The 21687-nt window shown below is 42.6% G+C and overlaps 1 protein-coding gene across 4 annotated transcripts in view; it reads left to right on the forward strand.

Annotated features, from left to right (window-relative positions):
* The window catches only part of LOC126282195 (putative helicase MOV-10), a 294822-nt gene that overhangs the window by 210380 nt on the left and 62755 nt on the right, over positions 1–21687 (forward strand). For all 4 annotated transcript variants that reach the window (XM_049981725.1, XM_049981728.1, XM_049981726.1 and 1 more), the window contains 2 exons: positions 5283–5497; positions 17086–17252. In XM_049981725.1, the coding sequence (XP_049837682.1) occupies positions 5283–5497; positions 17086–17252 (382 nt within the window). The remainder of the gene's footprint in view (positions 1–5282; positions 5498–17085; positions 17253–21687) is intronic.

The raw sequence follows: 21687 nt of genomic DNA on the forward strand, positions 1-21687 counted from the left end.
TTGTGTTTATTATTGTTTCACATCCTAAGTGAACTCCTGATGCATTGGGGGCTCTCCACTTACTGTGTAGATATAGTTTTGCTTTCTGACACTTAAATATAGTTGTAATCTTTATGAAGTTTATTTACATGAATATAAATAAAATAAGTGACATCTTCAAATGGAACAGTGACATTGATTATACGATTATTCCTGACTAATGCACACCAGACTAAGGCAGAATTTGTATTTGATACTTCAGGTTCTTAGTGTTTACAGCACATCTTGTTATCACTCTCTGTAGAATAGAAGAGGGTCAGCTTTGAGCATTTTATGTGCAATTAGTGTTGTCAAGGTTGAAATGCAATCAAAAGAAAAATTTACATGAGAAAATTTTGAGTGTAATATCTGCTCGGGGCGGACGTCGTAAGACATCCATTTAAGTTCGTTGTTGATCGATTAGCTCAGTTTTTTTTATTACAGAGGGCTGCTAACTCTCTGGCCAAACATGCTGAGCTACTGTGCCGGCATGCTTAAATGAATTAGTCTAATCATGTCTTCACAGCTGCTATGGCATAGAGGGTTGCAGTGTAGCCCTAGATGCCTAAAATTCCTACATCTCACACTTCATTGTGCTTCTCTAAATTTCATAAATAGGATATTACAGGATAGTTGACATCTGTCTTGAAAAAATCTACCAGTTCAGGTTATTATAACAATGAAAAAAATCAATTTTTGATAATATGATGTAATGGATAGATAAAAAATCTACTCACGAAGCGGCGACAAAACACACACATAAAAGAAGGTTATAATTAGGCAATCTTTTCGAGCTGATGATTCCTTCTTCAGGCCGAAGAAGGAGCCGCAGGCTGCAAAAGCTTCCTATTAATTCTGTTTGGTATGGGTCTACTTGAACAATAGTCTAGGATAGATTGGTGAGAATTTTATAAATAATCTTCTTTGTAATCCCACTGCATTTTCCCAGTATCCTACCAGTGAACCAAAGCCTGCCATCTGACTGGTCCTATATTATAATTCCATTATATATTCCCACAAATTTTTACACACATGGTTTTTACTGATTACAGTTGTGACTTATTGATATTGTAGTTGCAAAGTACTACATTTCTGTGTTTTGTAATGACACATTCTTACATTTCTGAACATTTAAAGCAAGTTATCAATCTTTGCGCCACTCTAATACCTTATCAATATGTGTGAAGCTTTAGTTCAACTAGAACTTCACTGCAGATAACTAAATCATCTGCCAAATCTGAGTTTACTATAAATATTGCCTCTTAGCTCATTAACATAAAGCAGTGAATAGCAAGATACCAAACAGACATCCTTCTAGCACTCCTGAATTCACTTCCAAATCTGTTGATGACTCTCCATCCAAGATAACATGGGCTGTTCTCCCTACCAACAAATCCTCAATGCAGTCACAGATTTTGTTTGATATCGTGTGTGACCCACACTTTCATTAGTAAGTAATGGTTGACACCGAGTCAAATCCCTTTTGGAAGTCAAGGGATGCTGAATTGATCTGACTGCCGTGATCCAAAGTTTTAATGATGTCCTGTGAGAAAAGCGAGAGCTGACTTTTCCGTGACTGCTGTTTTCAGAATCCATGATTATTGGAATGGAGGGGCCATTCTGTTTTAGATACTTCATTACATTTGAGCTCAGAGTATTTTAAGAGTCTACAACAGGTGGATAGTAGTGTCCTTCTTGTAATTGGATGTGACATGTGCTTTCTCCCAACTACTGGGCATGATTTTTTGTTTAAGTGACCTAGGGTATGTTATGGTTAAAATTGTAGTATGTTATGGATAAAAGAGGGGCTCACTCCCCTGCAAGTTAGGTGTATTGTCCATCATGGTCTGGGAACTTGTTTAGTTTTACCTTATTCAGCAGTTTCTCAATTACACTGACACTAATATCGATACTGCTCATCTTTACTATGGTTTGAGTAATAAACTGTGACCGTATTCCTGCATCCTCCTTTGTAAAGGTACATTCAAAAATGTAATTCTGAATTTATGCTTTTGCTTTGGTGCCCTCCACTTAGTCCATGCGACATCCATGAATTGTCCAGACACTAACTTTACTACAACTGACAGCCCTCACATATGACAACTGTTGGATTTTGTGAAAGATCCTTCAGTAATATTTTGCTATGGTAGTTGCTGAAGATTTCATGCATTTCCCTTTTGAGCATCAGATTTTTCAGTATGATTTTGCTGTGGTAGTTGTTAATGATTTCATGTGTTTCCCTTTTGACAGCCAAATCTTTCAATATGATTTTGCTATGGTAGCTGTCAAATGTTTGTGCATTTCTCTTTTGACAGTCAGACATATTTCATTTTGTTATCTAAAGCCCTATGCATTGTTTTACACCTGTTGCTTGATAGGGTTTACAAAGACTCTGTACTACCATGGAGGGTCCCTCACATCATGAAGTGTTCTATCTATTCAGTGCTTGTAGTTTTAGGTTTTCTTTGTAATTTATTCATCATTGTTGCCACAGTCATCTACCCTTATACCACCCCTTTGTGGGCATCCTCAAAGAGGTCAAGTGAATTTGTTGCCATTATATCTAACACATTTCTGTAATGAGTGAACTCTGAAATATCTACTCTGAGTAATTTCCAAAGAAAGTATTTAGTACTATTCCACAGGATATCTTGTCATACTCACCACGTAAAAAACAGTAAATTCTCACTTGACTGCTGGATTATTAAACTCATCACCATAGATGACACTATGTTTGTTGAATGTTGTACAAGGTTGCTAAACATATGTACAAGGGATCTGAAGTTTTTCTAATAGTTTTTGGTTACTTGGGGTAAATCTGATTGTTGAAATAAGGACCAAATTATAAGTTTATGCTCACCCTAACACAACATCTTACCCAAACAATCCCGTAATCAGTTATATGTCTGAAACTTCCTGGCAGATGAAAACTGTGTGCCGGACCGAGACTCGAACGCAGGACCTTTGCCTTTCGCGGCCAAGTGCTCTGCCAACTGAGCTACCCAAGCACGACTCACGCCTCATCCTCACAGCTTTACTTCTGCCAGTACCTTGCCTCCTACCTTCCAAACTTTACAGAAGCTCTCCTGCGAACCCTGCAAAACTAGCACTCCTGAAAGAAAGGATATTGTGGAGACATTGCTTAGTCACAGCCTCTGGGATGTTTCCAGAATGAGATGAGATTTTCACGCTGCAGCGGAGTGTGCGCTGATATGAAACTTCCTGGCAGATTAAAACTGTGTGCCGGACCGAGACTCGAACTCGAGACCTTTGCCTGTCACGGCCAAGTGCTCTGCCAACTGAGCTACCCAAGCATGACTCACGCCCCGTCCTCACAGCTTTACTTCTGCCAGTACCTCGTCTCCTACCTTCCAAACTTTACAGAAGCTCTCCTGTGAACCCTGCCAGGAAGTTTCATATCAGCACACACTCTGCTGCAGAGTGAAAATCTCATTCTGTCTAAATCATGTCTCTACAATATCCTTTCTTTCAGGAGTGCTAGTTCTGCAGGGTTCGCAGGAGAGCTTCTGTAAAGTTTGGAAGGTAGGAGGCAAGGTACTGGCAGAAGTAAAGCTGTGAGGATGGGGTGTGAGTCATGCTTGGGTAGCTCAGTTGGCAGAGCACTTGCCCACAAAAGGCAAAGGTCCCGAGTTCGAGTCTTGGTCTGGCACACAGTTTTAATCTGCCAGGAAGTTTGATATCAGCGCACACTCCGCTGCAGAGTGGAAATCTCGTTCTAGTTATATGTCTGCCTTGATGGATATGAGTTTCTTATCAACACCAACTCCATTTTCTGTTAGCCTATCCTTTTGGTACTCATGGTCTCACAACTGTCAGTCATTGTGTTTTTGTCAGTTTTCTGTTCCTAGTATTGTGTGAGCTCTACTATCTTTTAGGACTGCTTCAAACTCTGACTCTTTATTGTGAACACTATGGCAGTTGATCACCAGGATTTTAACAGCATTGCCCCCCCCCCCTCTCTCTCTCTGTGTGTGTGTGTGTGTGTGTGTGTGTGTGTGTGTGTGTGTGTGTGTGTGTGTGTGTGTGGGAGGGTGGGTGGGTGGGTGGGGGCACGCTCCTGTGCGTGCATGGTTGGTTGGGTGTGTGCGTGTGTATGTGGTGGTAGTGGCAGGCAGAGGGATTTCTTTGGATTTTACAGTAAGTCTCCTCCAGCTGTCATTGTCTGGACTGGATGGAAAGACACAGTCAGCACTGATAAGCGTAAATGTCGGGGTGATCATATTTAAATATGAATTACATTAAATAGCATATAAATTGATTTAATCTGTGCCATTATGGTGTACTGCAGTGGTAACACATGGAACATACAACTACATAATATTTGACCAAAAAGAATCAGTTCTTGAAAATATAATGTAATTGGATTGATAAAAATCTGGTCACCAAGCTGTGGCAAGAGAACACACATGTAAAGGTATTGAAGTTTGCAAGCTTTAATACCTTTATGTGCATGTTCTTCTGCTGCCGCTTGGTGAGTAGATTTTTTTCTATCCAATTACATCAAATAATATTTAATATATTGTACTCAGTTTTATATGTAAAATATGGGGAATAGAATACAAAACATGATTGCCATGTGATTCCTTTTAAAGATATTTAAGACGATCTGTGACATGGGACAACCAATTTGGGTTGTTATCAGTGTAAACAACTGTGAATACAGTATTTATCAATCAAATAGCCTGGTTACTTCTGTTATGAAACTATACTTATTTACTGCTATAAAAATAATTTGTGTGAATGTCAAGATGGAGCATATTTAAATATGAATTACATTAAATAGCCTATAAATTGATTTAATCTGTTCCATTATGGTGTACTGCAGTGATAACTCATAGAACATACAACTACATAATATTAGACAAAAAAATCAGTTCTTGAAAATATAATGTAATTGGATGGATAAAAATCTGGGCACCAAGCTGTGGCAGGAGAACACACATGTAAAGGTATTAAAGTTTGCCAGCTGTAATACCTTTATGTGCATGTTCTCCTGCTGCTGCTTGGTGAGTAAATTTTTTTCCATCCAATGACATCAAATAATTTTTAAGATATTGTACTCAATTTTATATGTAAAATATGGGGAATAGAAAACTTCCCTTTGAAATGGATTACAAATAAAAATTAGTCCATACTGTGTTCTGTATATTTTAAAATTTACACTGTTTATTTTTATTCTAGTGTCACATGTTATAATTTCCAGAAATTACTAGCTTTGATATGTCCCTAATGTAATGCTTCAGGTTGGTTAGTGCTGGAGTACCAGAAGAACACTTCACTCATGTCTTCATTGATGAAAGTGGTCAAGCTCCAGAGCCTGAATTGCTAGTCCCAGTCTGTGGGCTGCTAACCAGCAAGTCTCACCCTGGGCAACTATTGGGACGTGTTATTTTGGCTGGTGATCCAAAGCAGTTGGGACCTATTTTGAGGTCTATTCCTGCTAGCTGCTTGGGCCTTGGTATGTTATGAATATCTGCTCAAGAAAAGTGTTTTACACACCACAGTTAACACCCTTGTGGTATTTGAGGTTAATCATAAATGTGCATTGAGTATTAACTTTGAAATACAAAACCACTGTATTACAAGTAAAAATTATTTCCGTACTAGCTGAGTACCAAGCATTACCCAAGTATATATTTATTTCAATCTTCTATCAGTTCACCTCCACTATCACTCTCCTTTTGTCCAGCTCCTCCTCCCTCTCTTACTGTCTGTATGCTCCCCCCACCTCTCTCGATCTGTTTGCTCCTTCTCCCTCTGTGCATCTCCTCTCCCTAACTGTGTCCATTATCGTATTCTCCCTGTCTGTCCATCTCATCCTACTGTCTTCTCCTCTTCTCTCTCCACATTATCTCCTGCACCCCAATAGTAGGTTTCTGGTTGTTACTGGCATAGTATATCTTTTTACATACTAAGTAGTATGTGTACCAACTTTTGTTGATATCAGTTCATTGGGTTTAGGAAGAGCTTTTTACATGTGACTTTTCCATATACGCACATCACATATATTTAACATATTTTAGCAAATTTCACCCTGGAGTTTCATTTTCATGCGCTCAATGTTTATGATGCCATATCTCGTGATCTATATGTCGTACAATGATATAACATTGTAGGTGTATTCAGCGGCACATTTGGATACTGTCAGCAAAATTTGTTGTGAATAGGACCAGTAGCGAGAATTAATAAAATTAAACATCATGCATGGTGCAGCAGTTTTTCACGCATCTCTGTGTTTATGACATCGTATCACCTAAACTATGTGTCATAAATGATACAATTTTGTAGGTACATTCAGTGGTATAGGTTAATACTACCTGTAAAATGTATTGTGGATACAGTTTCTAATAAAGAAGTAATAAATTATAACATCATGTAGCAGTTTTTTGCATGAACAGCAAAAATGTAGTATAAGCAATAAACTTATTTTCTTGCATCATTTTGTAGGGGTTGTGAGTGAGAAAACGTTTTGTAAAGGTTTGAAGTTGCAAGGCCCTAAGTGCTCTCATTCTCAAATACTAGATGAATAAAGTCTGGTTATTTGCAAGGCATTGGGCTACACTACATTTTCACTCTCCCTCCAACTCCTTGATAGGTAGATGGTTTTTACCCCCACAGTGATTCTTGCCAGATTGTGACAAGTGTACGAAGTTTGGTTGAAATTGGTCCAGTGGTTTTACAGGAAATGCAGTACATACATATATACAGATATACATACTTAAAACAGTGGGAAATACATATTTGAATTACGATAATACACTCCTGGAAATGGAAAAAGAACACATTGACACCGGTGTGTCAGACCCATCATACTTGCTCCGGACACTGCGAGAGGGCTGTACAAGCAATGATCACACGCACAACACAGCGGACACACCAGGAACCGCGGTGTTGGCCATCAAATGGCGCTAGCTGCGCAGCATTTGTGCACCGCCGCCGTCAGTATCAGCCAGTTTGCCGTGGCATACGGAGCTCCATCGCAGTCTTTAACACTGGTAGCATGCCGCGACAGCATGGACGTGAACCATATGTGCAGTTGACGGACTTTGAGCGAGGGCGTATAGTGGGCATGCGGGAGGCCGGGTGGACGTACCACTGAATTGCTCAACACGTGGGGCGTGAGGTCTCCACAGTACATCAATGTTGTCGCCAGTGGTCAGCGAAAGGTGCAAGTGCCCGTCGACCTGGGACCGGACCGCAGCGACGCACGGATGCACGCCAAGACCGTAGGATCCTACGCAGTGCCGTAGGGGACCGCACCGCCACTTCCCAGCAAATTAGGGACACTGTTGCTCCTGGGGTATCGGCGAGGACCATTTGCAACCGTCTCCATGAAGCTGGGCTACGGTCCCGCACAACGTTAGGCCGTCTTCCGCTCACGCCCCAACATCGTGCAGCCCGCCTCCAGTGGTGTCGCGACAGGCGTGAATGGAGGGACGAATGGAGACGTGTCGTCTTCAGCGATGAGAGTCGCTTCTGCCTTGGTGCCAATGATGGTCGTATGCGTGTTTGGCGCCGTGCAGGTGAGCGCCACAATCAGGATTGCATACGACCGAGGCACACAGGGCCAACACCCGGCATCATGGTGTGGGGAGCGATCTCCTACACTGGCCGTACACCTCTGGTGATCGTCGAGGGGACACTGAATAGTGCACGGTACATTCAAACCGTCATCGAACCCATCGTTCTACCATTCCTAGACCGGCTAGGGAACTTGCTGTTCCAACAGGACAATGCACGTCTGCATGTATCCCGTGCCACCCAACCTGCTCTAGAAGGTGTAAGTCAACTACCCTGGCCAGCAAGATCTCCGGATCTGTCCCCCATTGAGCATGTTTGGGACTGGATGAAGCGTCGTCTCACGCGGTCTGCACGTCCAGCACAAACGCTGGTCCATCTGAGGCGCCAGGTGGAAATGGCATGGCAAGCCGTTCCACAGGACTACATCCAGCATCTCTACGATCGTCTCCATGGGAGAATAGCAGCCTGCATTGCTGCGAAAGGTGGATATACACTGTACTAGTGCCGACATTGTGCATACTCTGTTGCCTGTGTCTATGTGCCTGTGGTTCTGTCAGTGTGATCATGTGATGTATCTGACCCCAGGAATGTGTCAATAAAGTTTCCCCTTCCTGGGACAATGAATTCACGGTGTTCTTATTTCAATTTCCAGGGGTGTATTATGAAAGGGATAGATTGCTACCCACCATATAGTGGACAGACAGGCACAACAAAAAGATTGCTAAACAAGTAAGCTTTTGGCCAAAAGGCCTTTTTTTGGATGAGATAACATACACGCACACATTCACACAAAAACAACTCACACACATGACCACTGTCTGGCTGCCCAGGCCAGACTGCAAGCAACTGCGCATGATGGCAGAAGCAATCTCTGTGGCTGGGGTGAGGAAGGGGAGGGGTGGCAGGGTATGGGTAAGGTATGGTAGAATGCTGCTTCTGGGAACATACAGGGACAAGTTAGGGAGAGCATAAGGCAGCTAGGTGCAGTTGGGAAGTTAGACAGAGGGCAGGGGAGGGGGAACAAAGGAGAGAAGTAAAATGACTGTGAGTGCATTAATGGAACAGAAGGCTGTTTAGTGCTGGAGTAGGTAAAATGAAGGGGATAGATGAGTGAAGGACGGAGACCAGTGAAGGTTGAGGCCAGGACGGTTACAGGAACATATATTGCAGGGAGATTTCCCACCTGTTCTGTTCAGAAAAACTTGTCTTGGTAGGAAGGAACCTAACAGACATATAACACAGTCGTGAACGTTTCCTCCAAAAGTTTTAGTACCACAAATGTATCAGTCCATTCCAAAGGCCGTACCTTTTGCCCCACTCCCAAGTTCAAACATGTTGGGCTTATTAAAACCTTCTCTACTTCTACTTCTCTTTGCAGTGGAAACAAGTTTTTGACCACCAACCCTACTAATCGGACAAAACCAAAGACCAATGCAGAACCCTGCTTGATGCAGTTTGCACCTCCATCTGATGATGATCCGCCCCTACTACCCCCAAATCACTCCCTGTTAACTTTCCATAAATTTTAACCTCAAATCTTTCCTCATCATCATTCCCCAATTCTCTCAACATGCAAGCTAACCTTACATCTGAAGAAAGAACTGCAATCCACCACCTAAAAGCTGATCCTGACCTGATAATCCTACCTGCTGACAAAGGCTTCAACACTGTGATTTTGAACCGCAAGGTTTACCTGGTGTCAGCTGTCGGATTTGTCTAGGAACAAACACTGTCACTGTGACCCCACTCCAGAAATCTAGTGAGGTCTCTAGACTCTCCTCAAAACCTTTGGCCCATCCCAAAACCTCTCCCTGGAATTCTTCTCTTTTTCTCACATCTACCATTCCTCACACTCGTAACCTTCTACATGCTTCCTAAAGTCCATAAACCCAACCACCCAGGACATCCCACTGAGAGAATCTCTGCTCTCGTAGACCAGCACCTTCTGCCTATTACCTGCAACCTGCCCTCCTATATAAAAGACACCGACCATTTCCTCCACTGACTCTCCAGAATTCTTGTTCCTTTACTAAATGGTACCCTGCTTGATGCCAAATCCCTCTACACTAACATCCCTAACACGTACGGCCTTGCTGCTATTGAGTGCTACCTTTCCCAATGCCCAATGGATTCCATACTTACAACCTCCTTGCTGCTCATCATAGCCAACTATATCTTTACCCACAATTACTTCTCCTTTGAAGGCATCACCTACAAACACCTCCTGGTTACAACATTGGGCATCTGCATGGCATCATGCTATGCCAACCTATTTGTGGGCCATTTAGAGAAATATTTCTTGGACACCCAGAATCTCAAACCTCTCAGCTGGTTCAAATTCATTGAAGACATCTTCATGATCTGCATATAGGGTGGGGACACCATGTCCACATTCCTCCAGGATCTCAACACCTCCACCCACCCATTGACTTCAGCTGGTCCTCCTCAACTTAACAAGCCACCTTCCTCTCTGTAGACCTCCACCTCAAAGATGGTTACATTAGAACCTCCGTTCATATCAGCCCTACCAACCACCAGCAGTACCTCCACTTCGACAGCTGCCACTTATTCCATATCGAGAAGACCTTTCCATACAGCCTAGCCACCTATAACTGTCACATATGTAGTGACACACAGTCTCTCTCGAAATATACCAAGGATCTCACTGAGCCCTTAACAGACTGTATTCTGTCTCAGTCATGTAAAGAAATAGTTCTCTCATGCCTCATCTCTCCAGTCACCAATCACCTTCCAAACTCCCACTCTCTGGCCACAGAAGAGCATTCCCCTCTTGACTTATTACCACCCAGAACTGGAGCAACTACATCACATTCTCTGCCCGGGTTTTGACTACCTCTTGTTGTGTCCTGAAATGAGGACTGTCCTAGCCACTATCCTTCTCCCGCCCCTCCCCCCCCCCCCACCCCCCTCCAACAGTGGTATTCCACCGCCCCAAAACCTACACAGTATCATTGTCCATCCCTACTCACCACTGCTGCCAACCTGTTGTCTCATGGCTCATATCCTTATCTCATCACAGGCAGGGCTACCTTTGAAACCAGTCATGTGCTCTACATGCTATGTTGTAACCACTGTGCTGCATTCTATGTGGGCATGACAACCAACAAGATGTCTATCCACGTGAATGGCCACCAACAAGCCAAGCCAAGGAAACAGCTCTCCCACCCTGTTGCAGAGTACACTGCCCAACATAGTGTGCTTCATTTCAGTAACAGCTTCACAGCCTGTACCATCTCTATCCTTCCTACCACCACCAGCTTCTCTAAATTGCATAGGTTGGAATTCTCCCTGCGATATACATTCCCATACCTATCTGCTTTCCTGTTCCCACTTGAGTACTACACATCATTCTGTTCAACCAATGCACCCATAGTCTTTCTACTGGTTTGAAGGAGTCCCAGATGTGGAGTCATTGACTTCCCGGCACTGCACTGTTGTCAGCCAGTTTGACTCATTTCAACAGATTTGTTGTTGGCTTGTTGTTACACATTACTGCACTGTATGTTCATCACTTTTTAGTACCTTGTAAGGTCCAGAATATAGTGGTTGTGATATCGGGTGCAATACATATGTTCTGAACATGACGTCACAGTGTGGTTTAAGGTCCTGCATGTGATAACTTTTTGTTGCCCATGGCAGCATGCCGGGGAAGGTCTTAGCTTGGCAATATGGAGTTTGACTCGCTACAGCAAATATATTATTTTGGCTTCACTTGATGCATTTGCTGTTCCAAACAACTCAAACAGTAAGCATAATGTTTCTCCTTGAACCATTTCTGCTGCCGATGCTCCAATGCCTGGCTTAGGAGGTATGCAGAGACCTAGTAAGACATGTGGCAACTGGGAAGTCCAACTGTTTCCATGACATATAAAGATGACTTTTAACATTCTACACCAGTGTTCTACCGCACCATTGTTTTCTGGATGGTAGCTGATTGTATTGTGGTTATCCCGATAGCTAACCTTATGACCATGACCCCATAACATTCCATAAATCCAACAAGACGTCCAGCAGCTCCTCGAGGTCTTAGATCCATCCCAAAACATGACACTCAAATCAATCTCCCTCCTCACACTAACAACCCCCCAGCTCCTGCTTCTCACTTAACTCCACAAATCAAATGCCACAGGTCTCTGCTCTGGGCATTCCATTGTGGCTAAGTACAATGCTCCCACTGAATGACCATCTGCCTTTGTTGCCGCCCCCCCCCCCCCCAAACCAATGTGCATAACCTCCCGGCCCACATTCAAAACACCACTCACTTCTTTCATAGTTCCTGTCCCATTACCACCAGGCTCCCTGTTGGTCACTGTGGAAGTTGCATCCATATATACCAACACTAGGTTTCCCAGTGTTTTCCTGATCCCCCTGGCCAACTGCATCCTGACCCATAAATACTTCATTTTTTGAGGCCAAATTTATAAACAAATCTGTTTTACTGCCATATATACTCTCATGGCACTTTCCTTTTCCAACTTATTTATGGGCTATCTGAAGGAATCCTTACTTTTCACTCAACTCCTAAAACCCCTTGTCTGTTTCAGATTCATTGATGACATTTTCATGACCTTCAGTCATGGCAAGGACAACCTTTGGTCCTTTCGCCATAACCTTAACATCTGTTCCCAAATCTGCTTCACCTGGCCCTTCTCATCTCAACAAGCCACCTTTCTGGATGTTGATCTCCACCTCTTAGATCACTGCACAAGTACGTTACATTCATAGCAATTGTACCAACCACCACAGCACCTCCACTTTGACAGCTGTCACCCATTCCATATAAAACTGTCTCTTACACACAGCTTCACCACCTGTGAACAACACGTCTGCCATGGATAGTAGAAGCTGTTAAAATATATCGATAACCTTTCCAGAGCCTTTATCGAGACAATAGCCCACCTAGCTCTTCCATAAATGATTTCCCATGCCATCTTCTCCTCTGACACCAGTAACCCTGTTAACCAGCCACCAACCAACATGTCTCTAGTCCCCCCCCCCAGTTTCACCACAGCCTTGTAAAGCTCAACCACATCCTTCATCAGGTTTTTGAGTACCTCTCGTCATGCCCTGAGATGAGGGATATCCTACCCACATCACCCAAAGTAGTGTTCTGCTTCTCACCCAACCTGCAGAATATCCTTGTCCATCCCTACTCGCAATGCTGCACCCTGTGGGTCGTTCCCTTGTGGTCGACCAGGTGCAAAACCTGCCCCATATACCCACCTAGCACCTCCTACTATATTCCAGTCACAGGCATTTCTTCTTCCTCTCATGGCATTACAACGCTGCGTGGGTTTTAGCCTCATCAACAAGTTTCTCCCATTCTACTCTCTCCAGCATGGTTCTCTGCCACTCTCGGACTCTGAGAGGTTTTATATCTTCTTCCGCATCATCTATCCATCACTTTCATGCTCTCTCTCTTCTACTGGTTGGCCTCCATTAAAAAATCTTTTTAGCTTTTCTGCCAGTATCCATCCTGAGGACATGCCCAAGCCAGGCTGTTCTTCTACTTTTTATAATTCTTATGATGTCAGCTCCTTGTACGAGGCAGTCCAGCTCAGTCTTCATTCTAGATCTTCAGAAACCATTATTGTCCAGAACTGCCCCATTGAGCTTTTGCAGCATTCAACATTTAAATATCCCCTGCCGCTGTTGGATACGTAGCTGCAGCAGCAAGTCGTATACTCCTAGCTCACTCATTTGTTACATATTTTAATTCTTAATTTCTTTGCATGTTTTTGGTACTTGCATTGTTTAATTCATAAATTTCGGGCGTATTATAGTATTTGAGAGTTGTAGCATCACTTTTTAGTACCTGAATAGTGTAAATTCGCGTAGTCGCCTGTCTTCCGTTTTGTTTTGAATGGCCAGTGTCGGTTGGTCAGTCAGTGTGCTCCCTGCCACCGTTGGATAAGCAGCTGCAGCAGCAAGTCGTATACTCCTAGCTCACTCATTTGTTACATATTTTAATTCTTAATTTCTTTGCGTGTTTTTGGTATTTGCATTGCTTAATTCATAAATTTCGGGCGTATTATAGTATTTGAGAGTTGTAGCATTTACTAGGTAATCTTGTATTTTAATAACCGCTTAAAGTTTGTGTTGATTTGTTTGCACTCTCTGTAGATTAGCTCAGACTTTCTTTGCACAACAGTTTTTAGCATGGATAGGGACTGCAACTGCTGTGTTCGGATGCAGGCTGAGTTGGCATCCCTTCGCTCCCAGCTTCAGGCTGTGTTGGCTTCGGTCACACAGCTTGAGGCTGTTGCCAATGGGCATCACTCTGGGGGTCTGGATGGGGGTTTGTCGGGGACAGCCAGCTCATCCTACGCATCCCCCGATCGGACTAAGACTGTGGTTGCCCGGTACACTGCTCGCATTGAGGCTGATCCCTCACCTGAGGTAGAGTGGGAGGTCGTCTCAAGGTGTGGCAGGGGGCAGATGAACCGGTTTCATGCTCTGTCTCAGGCTGATACTGATCTTCGGCCTGACATGGCTGCTTGTCCTATTCCAGAGGTTTCCCCTAAGTCTGCAAGATCCGGGCGGTCGCAGAGGGTGGGCTTACTGGTAGTTGGGAGCTCCAATGTTAGGCGTGTAATGGGGCCCCTTAGGGATATGGCAGCAAGAGAGGGGAAGAAAACCAATGTGCACTCCGTGTGCATACCGGGGGGAGTCATTCCAGATGTGGAAAGGGTCCTTCCGGATGCCATGAAGGGTACAGGGTGCACCCATCTGCAGGTGGTCACTCATGTCGGCACCAATGATGTGTGTCGCTATGGATCGGAGGAAATCCTCTCTGGCTTCCGGCGGCTATCTGATTTGGTGAAGACTGCCAGTCTCGCTAGTGGGATGAAAGCAGAGCTCACCATCTGCAGCATCGTCGACAGGACTGACTGTGGACTTTTGGTACAGAGCCGAGTGGAGGGTCTGAATCAGAGGCTGAGACAGTTCTGAGACAATGTGGGCTGCAGATTCCTTGACTTGCGCCATAGGGTGGTGGGGTTTCGGGTTCCGCTGGATAGGTCAGGAGTCCACTACACGCAACAAGCGGCTACACGGGTAGCAGGCGTTATGTGGCGTGGGCTGGGCGGTTTTTTAGGTTAGATGGCTTCGGCCAAGTACAGAAAGGGCAACAGCCTCAATGGGTGCAGGGCAAAGTCAGGACTTGCGGGGACCAAGCAGCAATCGGTATTGTAATTGTAAACTGTCGAAGCTGTGTTAGTAAAGTACCGGAACTTCAAGCGCTGATAGAAAGCACCGAAGCTGAAATCGTTATAGGTACAGAAAGCTGGCTGAAGCCAGAGATAAATTCTGCCGAAATGTTTACAAAGGTACAGAAGGTGTTTAGAAAGGATAGATTGCATTCAACCGGTGGTGGAGTGTTCGTCACTGTTAGTAGTAGTTTATCCTGTAGTGAAGTAGAAGTGGATAGTTCCTGTGAATTATTATGGGTGGAGGTTAAACTCAACAACCGAACTAGGTTAATAATTAGCTCCTTTTACCGACCTCCCGACTCAGCAGCATTAGTGGCAGAACAACTGAGAGAAAATTTGGAATACATTTCACATAAATTTTCTCAGCATGTTATAGTCTTAGGTGGAGATTTCAATTTACCAGATATAGACTGGGACACACAGATGTTTACCATTATTATTAGTTTCATCACGCAGACTTTCCTTACCAAACACACTTGTGAATGCCTCTTCCTTTCCCAGTTTTGCATTATAGTCACCAAGAACTATTTTGGAATCATATCTGGGTACTCTGTCACACACCTCCTGTAGTTTATCATAGAAGATGTCCACAGTATTTTCATCTGATTCTTCTGTTGGTACATACAAGTTCACAGAGGTCACATTGTGAAATTGGCCTTTCATACACAGAGTATATCCTTGGAGACTATAAACCCAACTCCCTTGTCTTTTGTCTTTTCCTGAATAGTACATGGAGAATTTCTGCTTATAAATCTCTCCTCTTCCCTTCCACGTGATTTCCTCCAGTGCAACAATTCCCATTCCATACCTTAGCACTTCTCCTGCAACCCTGTTCATCGCTCCTGTTTGCAACAGTGTACGGACGTTCCACGTTCCAAATTGAAGCACCGAGAAATCCATATTCCTCTTTCCTAGCATAGTTTGTCTATGTAGGGGCAGTCCGGTATTCCTTGTTGAATTATTCGCATTAATAGTTGTTGTTGTTGCTGTTGCTGGTGTTTTTTTTCCCGAGAGGGGTTGATGACCTAGCCTATAGAGTCCCCCCTACCCTATGGTGTGGGACACACTTCATCTGGTTCCTTAATCGAGACCACTCTGGCTTAGGTGACCCTGTCAGTAGCTATGCTACCACTAGTACATTAGTCAACCTCATCAGAGCACTCAAACCCTCCCACTGGAGGTGCCTCCAGTAAGGCATTCAGCATACTATGTGGGCATGACAGTAACCAACTGTCCACTCGTCTGAATGGCCACTACCAAACTGTGGCATAATGTGAACTTCACAATCCAAGTGCCAAACATGCTGCACACCATACACTAATGATTTCAATAGCTGTTTCACTACATGGGCAATTCGGATTCTCCCTTCCAGCACTAGTTTCTCTGAATTATGGGAGTTGTCTCTCCAATATATCATGCACTCTCATAGTTCCCCTTGCCTAAATCTCTGCTAACCTGTTTCCCACTTCCTTTTCTTACCTTTTCTCTTCTCTCTTCTTTTCACACCACTCCTTCCCCTTCCAGATCATGTACTGCCTTCCTCCGTTCCTCTGCCCCACCCACCCCCTCTGCCCCCATGGAAGCACTTTCTCTCTCTCTCTCTCTCTCTCTCTCTCTCTCTCTCTCTCTCTCTCTCTCTTGCTCTCTCTGTATCGTCACCCATCCTATCCCACTTTTTCCACCCCTCTCCCTTACTCTCTCCCCTCTGTGTCTCCCTCTTCAGCACCACCACTCTTCCCTCCCCCCCCCCTCCCCTCCTCTTCCTCCTGACCTATTTCTTATATGCTCTACCATCAAATTCCTTTCATTTTGCTGTGCAGCTGCTGAGTCATCTGGCAAAATATCTGGATTACACTACCCAGCTACCTTCTTCTTGCCTCATGTGTCCTTTCCCACTTCCTCCCCAACTTCATTGATCCTGGCAACTAGTTTTGGGTATTCATATTTAATAAGCAATTTTGGTGCTACTACGAGCATGTACAGTTAGGTGTCTTTGTGCTTGTGTGTGTGAATGTGTTTACTAGAGAAGTGCAAGAGCTCGAAAGCTAGTTTTAACTGTTTTCTATTATGTGTTTCTATGCACCGTGCACCAATCCTCTATAGTACACCAATCTTCTATAGGTAACTGGTTGCTTTTCCTGTATTTTATATGAGTGTCCATGCAGAAATTTCCCATATTGTCAGAAAGTACATACATTATACGCACACACACACACACACACACACACACACACACACACACACACATACAATTCAGTTTTTTTAAAAAAAGAATTTTGTTTCCCCTCTGCAGGAACATCCTTCTTGGAGCGGCTGGTAATGACAAATGAAATGTATAAGAGGAATGGGACAAACCAGAAATACAATTCTGCTGTCATTACAAAACTATTGAAAAATTTTCGTTCTCATGAACAGATCCTAAAAGTTTCAAATGAGTTGTTTTATGACAATGAACTTAAGGTAAGACTTTCATTTTCCTTTGTAAATGATCAGTTAGTTAAGTTAATTTATCTATATTGTGTGATGTATTCAATAAGAAAAGTAGAATGATTTGTAGTTATTGTTCCATTGATGATGATATCATTAGAGGCAAAGGAATGGTCTATCAAAATATTCTTGGAAAGCGATGCTGACTGCTAGTAGTTTTTCAAGAATATCTTTATCCTGGCTGCAGACCCTGTGCTCCAGTTCTATATTATTATTGCGTCATAATGACTCTCATTCCAAATCAAGTAGCAGCGTCATCAATGAAGTGTAAAAGTTAACACTGAAATCACATGTATTACAAACACCAACACACAGCCCGAACAAAACTGAATTCCTAGATAGGTCTTCTCCTAAAGCAGACAACACACATGCACACACACACACAAATTTCCCTGCATAATCCTACAAGCAGCACTTTGTCCCCCACCCACCCTGCTACCCCTCCTTCTTCTCGTCCTAGCCTCCTCCTTACCCCCACTACACAAATAGCACCTCCCATAATATGCAGTTGCTAGCAGTCTAGCCTCAGTGGCCAGAGACAGTGGTCATTTAAGTGTGAATTGTGCTTGTTTGAATGACTGTGTGTTGTCTACTTTACAGGAAGATCTGTTGGCCAAAAGCTCACTTGTTTAGCAGTCCTTTTGTTATGCCTATGCTACATTCAGCATCTCGTCTGAATGGTTAGTAGCAATCTATCCTTGTCATAATATTGTCATTATTCCATCCTGGATTTTTCATTGTTCAAATAAATATAGTTACAGATGTGCTGTTCATATAGATTACAATTCCTTCAGTGTATAACAACAATGGACATTCCTGGATGGAGCCATATGTAAAATAAGGGGAAGGTGGATTGATGTGCACAGTAACACATAACAGAAAACAGCATTCACAGAAGCTTTCAAGCACTAGCTCTTTTTCTAGCCTTAGTACCCATGTTCACACACAGAAACCAAATGCACTCTCCCATGGCCACGACAAGACTGATGACTGACACTTGGTTATTTAAAGCAGTTGCCTGAGCTGGATATAGGGAAGTTTGCTAGGAGAGGACACCAGGAAAGAGGCAGGTCTATGGACAGATGGCTTCACAACCAGACCTGATGAAATGAGTACAAAGAGTGAATGTGGGGAAGGGGTGGGCAAAAAAGGAGAGGAAGGTGATCATGAAGAGGGAGAAAGGAAGGAGAGAGGGAAAAGGTTGGGGATGGAAAGAGGGGAGATGAGAGGGAAAGAGACAGACAGGGAGGGTCATTGGCCATATTTGGGGGAGAGGAAAAATGGTGGGAGATGCAGTGCACGGTGTGTGGCTGGAAAAGGAATTGTATGGATAGAAGAGAGAAGGGAAAAGGCAATGTGAGGCAGTGGGAACACCTTAGTGGAGGTTTAGGCTATGGGGTCTGCAAAAGCGCAAGATACGTTGGAGAGACAACTCCCATCTGCATTGTTCAGAGAAACTTGTGCTGAAAGAGAGTATCCAAATGGCCCACATAGTGAAGCAGCTGTTGTCATTTGCATTGTGGTGTATGACAAGTACAGCAACTGAGATTGTCAGATTTGTGGCTTGTAACAGTTTCGTGGTAGCCATTCATTCAAGTAGAAAGTTGGTACTTGTCACGCCCACTTATAAAGCTGTACAGTAATTGGAGCATAGCTGATATATATCTTGGCTGCTTTCACATGTGGCCTTGTCTCTCGTTGGGTCAACCACAAGGGAGCAACACTTGGAGTACAGGACAGGGAGTGGTATTGGAATATTGATTTATTTTTATTTATTTATTTAACCTGATGTGTTTGGGGCTAACAGGCCCACTCTTACATTGGACCAGTGATTCATCTATACAGTACCTTTTTCACATCAGAGTTACTTAAGAAATAACAATTTAATATAGTACAAAGTGTTTTAAATGCCTGAAGGGGCAATGTGAGTAAGTAATACTGGAGATGAACTAACAACATTACTACTGTCAGTATGTGCACTACTGCAGATGCTGCCACTAATAGTGACAATACTACTACTACCACTACTACTACTACTACTAGTAGTAGTAGTAGTAGTAATAATAGTAGTAGCAGTGATAGTGGCAGATATAAAGACATTATAGATGTACAAAATAGATGTTTTCTGGTGTAATGAGTTCAGGGGAAAGTAAATTTAAGGAGACCGTATCAGCTAAATATACTGGGAAATGAGGGAAATCTGGTTGGAAAGAAGAATGTACAGTGGTGACGAGTGCATACAAGTACAATGGTAGTCATTATTGTTGCTTTAGTGAACATAGCATTAACTGTCTTCTAAATCTGGAGATGTTAGTCATTCTCTAAAAAATAATGCAGGAGTTTATTCCAGAATCAAGTGGGAGGTTATTCCAGAGTCAAGTTCCTGCTGCTGAGGAGGACTTTGAGAAAGAACGAGGAAGTGGGACAGAAAGGATTTTGCTGTGATGGGAATGAGTGTTTCTGCCATATTGTTCAGCAAAGAGCATTAATGTCAAGGAGGGGTATGAGGGTCAATGTTTATTGATAAGACAGTAGAGAAGGAAATCTCTGGGCTTGTCTGCACACAGCCAGAATCGCTGTGCATATGATGTTGAAATATAATCAAAGAGTCAAACATCACACATAAAACCAACACAAGCATTTATAAGAATTTGCAGGTGCCATGAGCTTTCTTGAGAGAGGCCTTCCAGCTTAACATCACTGTAATCAATAACTGGAAGTACAAGTGTTTGTATGAGTTTCTTTTTGAGGTCAAGAGGTAAGAGCTTTTTTTATTTTTGTGGAATGTGGAGAAATACTGATGCTTTTCAGCTCACTGCAGTTATGTGCTCAGTCCAATTTAGATTTTCATCTAGTATTACTCCTACACTCTTTGCTGAAGGAAAGAAGTTGATATTTGTCCCATTTAGAGTTAAATATGGTAGAGATTTCCCATATTTTGGGCTAATGAGCTTAGAATGACCAACCAGTACCGCTTGGGGTTTGCATGGGCTGAGCTTTTACCATATATCCTGCACCTATATTGATAGTGTACACAGGTCAGTATTGGGATTCTTGATAACTGTCTTCAGGTTTATAGGTTTTACACTTAGATACAACTGATCATCAGTATCAGTGTCGTATCTGCGCTAGGACAAACCTGATGACACATCATTTATGTACAGTGAAAAGAGTACAGGAGTCAGTACCAAACGATGGGTGTTAGTGTATACCCTGGGGAATGCCTGATACTACCTGCTTCCACTGTGATCTTATTGTCTGGACAAGAAACTTGCTGGCAAGACGTCATTATGAGCAAACCCATTACACTGCACTTGGCAAGAAATTTAGGATGCTAAGTTGGCAAGTAAAAAACCAAAAGGCTTCGCTGAGAAGCACATGATAAATTGCCTCTTGTGGATCCATGGCAACCTTCAGGTCATGTGCTATCCTTATTAAAGTAAATCTGCTGCAATGCTTATGGAAATCTGTTTCGTATTTGTCTAATATGAACAAGTTGTTTGTAGTTAAGTAGTTTGTTAGCTGGTCAAGGGCTATATAGTGTAAGACCTGGGACTGTGGGAAGAATGCAAATAGGTCAGTAATCAGAGGGTGCTACAGCAATGTCCTTTTTAGATAGTGTTGTGGTTGCAGGTAATGTGAAATACTGGTTCAGTTCTTCAGCTGGGCCAATGGTATCAGGTTGTAACATACTCCTCGGATCGTTACACTTAACTTAAATTTCTTCTGCCTGGTCCATTGATGAATGAATATGAAATTTTCATGCTTCACAAAATTTATTTACATTAATTGACAAGCAAACTGCACACTCGCCATGTAAACAAAACACAGACTTCAATGATCTCTTTGACTTCCAAAACTAACTTTCAAACTGACTCTCTTGCTGCATCGCTTTATATAGAATTTTAACAATAAATTTCAAAATTACCCATTACTAATTTGGTAAAACTTTGATGTTACAATTAAAATTTACAAAATTTAAAGAAACTAATGTTACAGCCGAATAAGGTATAAAATACAAAATAGAATGACATAATCTTTTGTAGTAATATCTTCAGTTCTCAATAAGAAAATCCATCTGAACTTTAATTACAATAATGTCTCTTGTATTATTTTAGTTATGTAATAAATACAGTTGGGATTTGGTTATTAACATTAAGTGGTAGTACAAAACTGCTTTATCCAATTACATGCATAAAATTTACAAACAAGGCCTCAAATTCTGGAAACTGGAAAGTTGTGTGATGTAAACAATTAGAGAATTAATTAGAAATGTAATTACAAAGAATATTAATTATAGAGGAGGACATAAAAATAGATAACAAATGAAAATACATCACTTGGTAATAACTTTTAAGCTGTTTCTCAAGATAATGAGGTTTTCTGTGTTTACATGTTACTCAATTGC

The sequence above is a fragment of the Schistocerca gregaria genome, chromosome 7 (genome assembly GCF_023897955.1).
Source record: "Schistocerca gregaria isolate iqSchGreg1 chromosome 7, iqSchGreg1.2, whole genome shotgun sequence".
Lineage (NCBI taxonomy): Eukaryota > Metazoa > Arthropoda > Insecta > Orthoptera > Acrididae > Schistocerca > Schistocerca gregaria.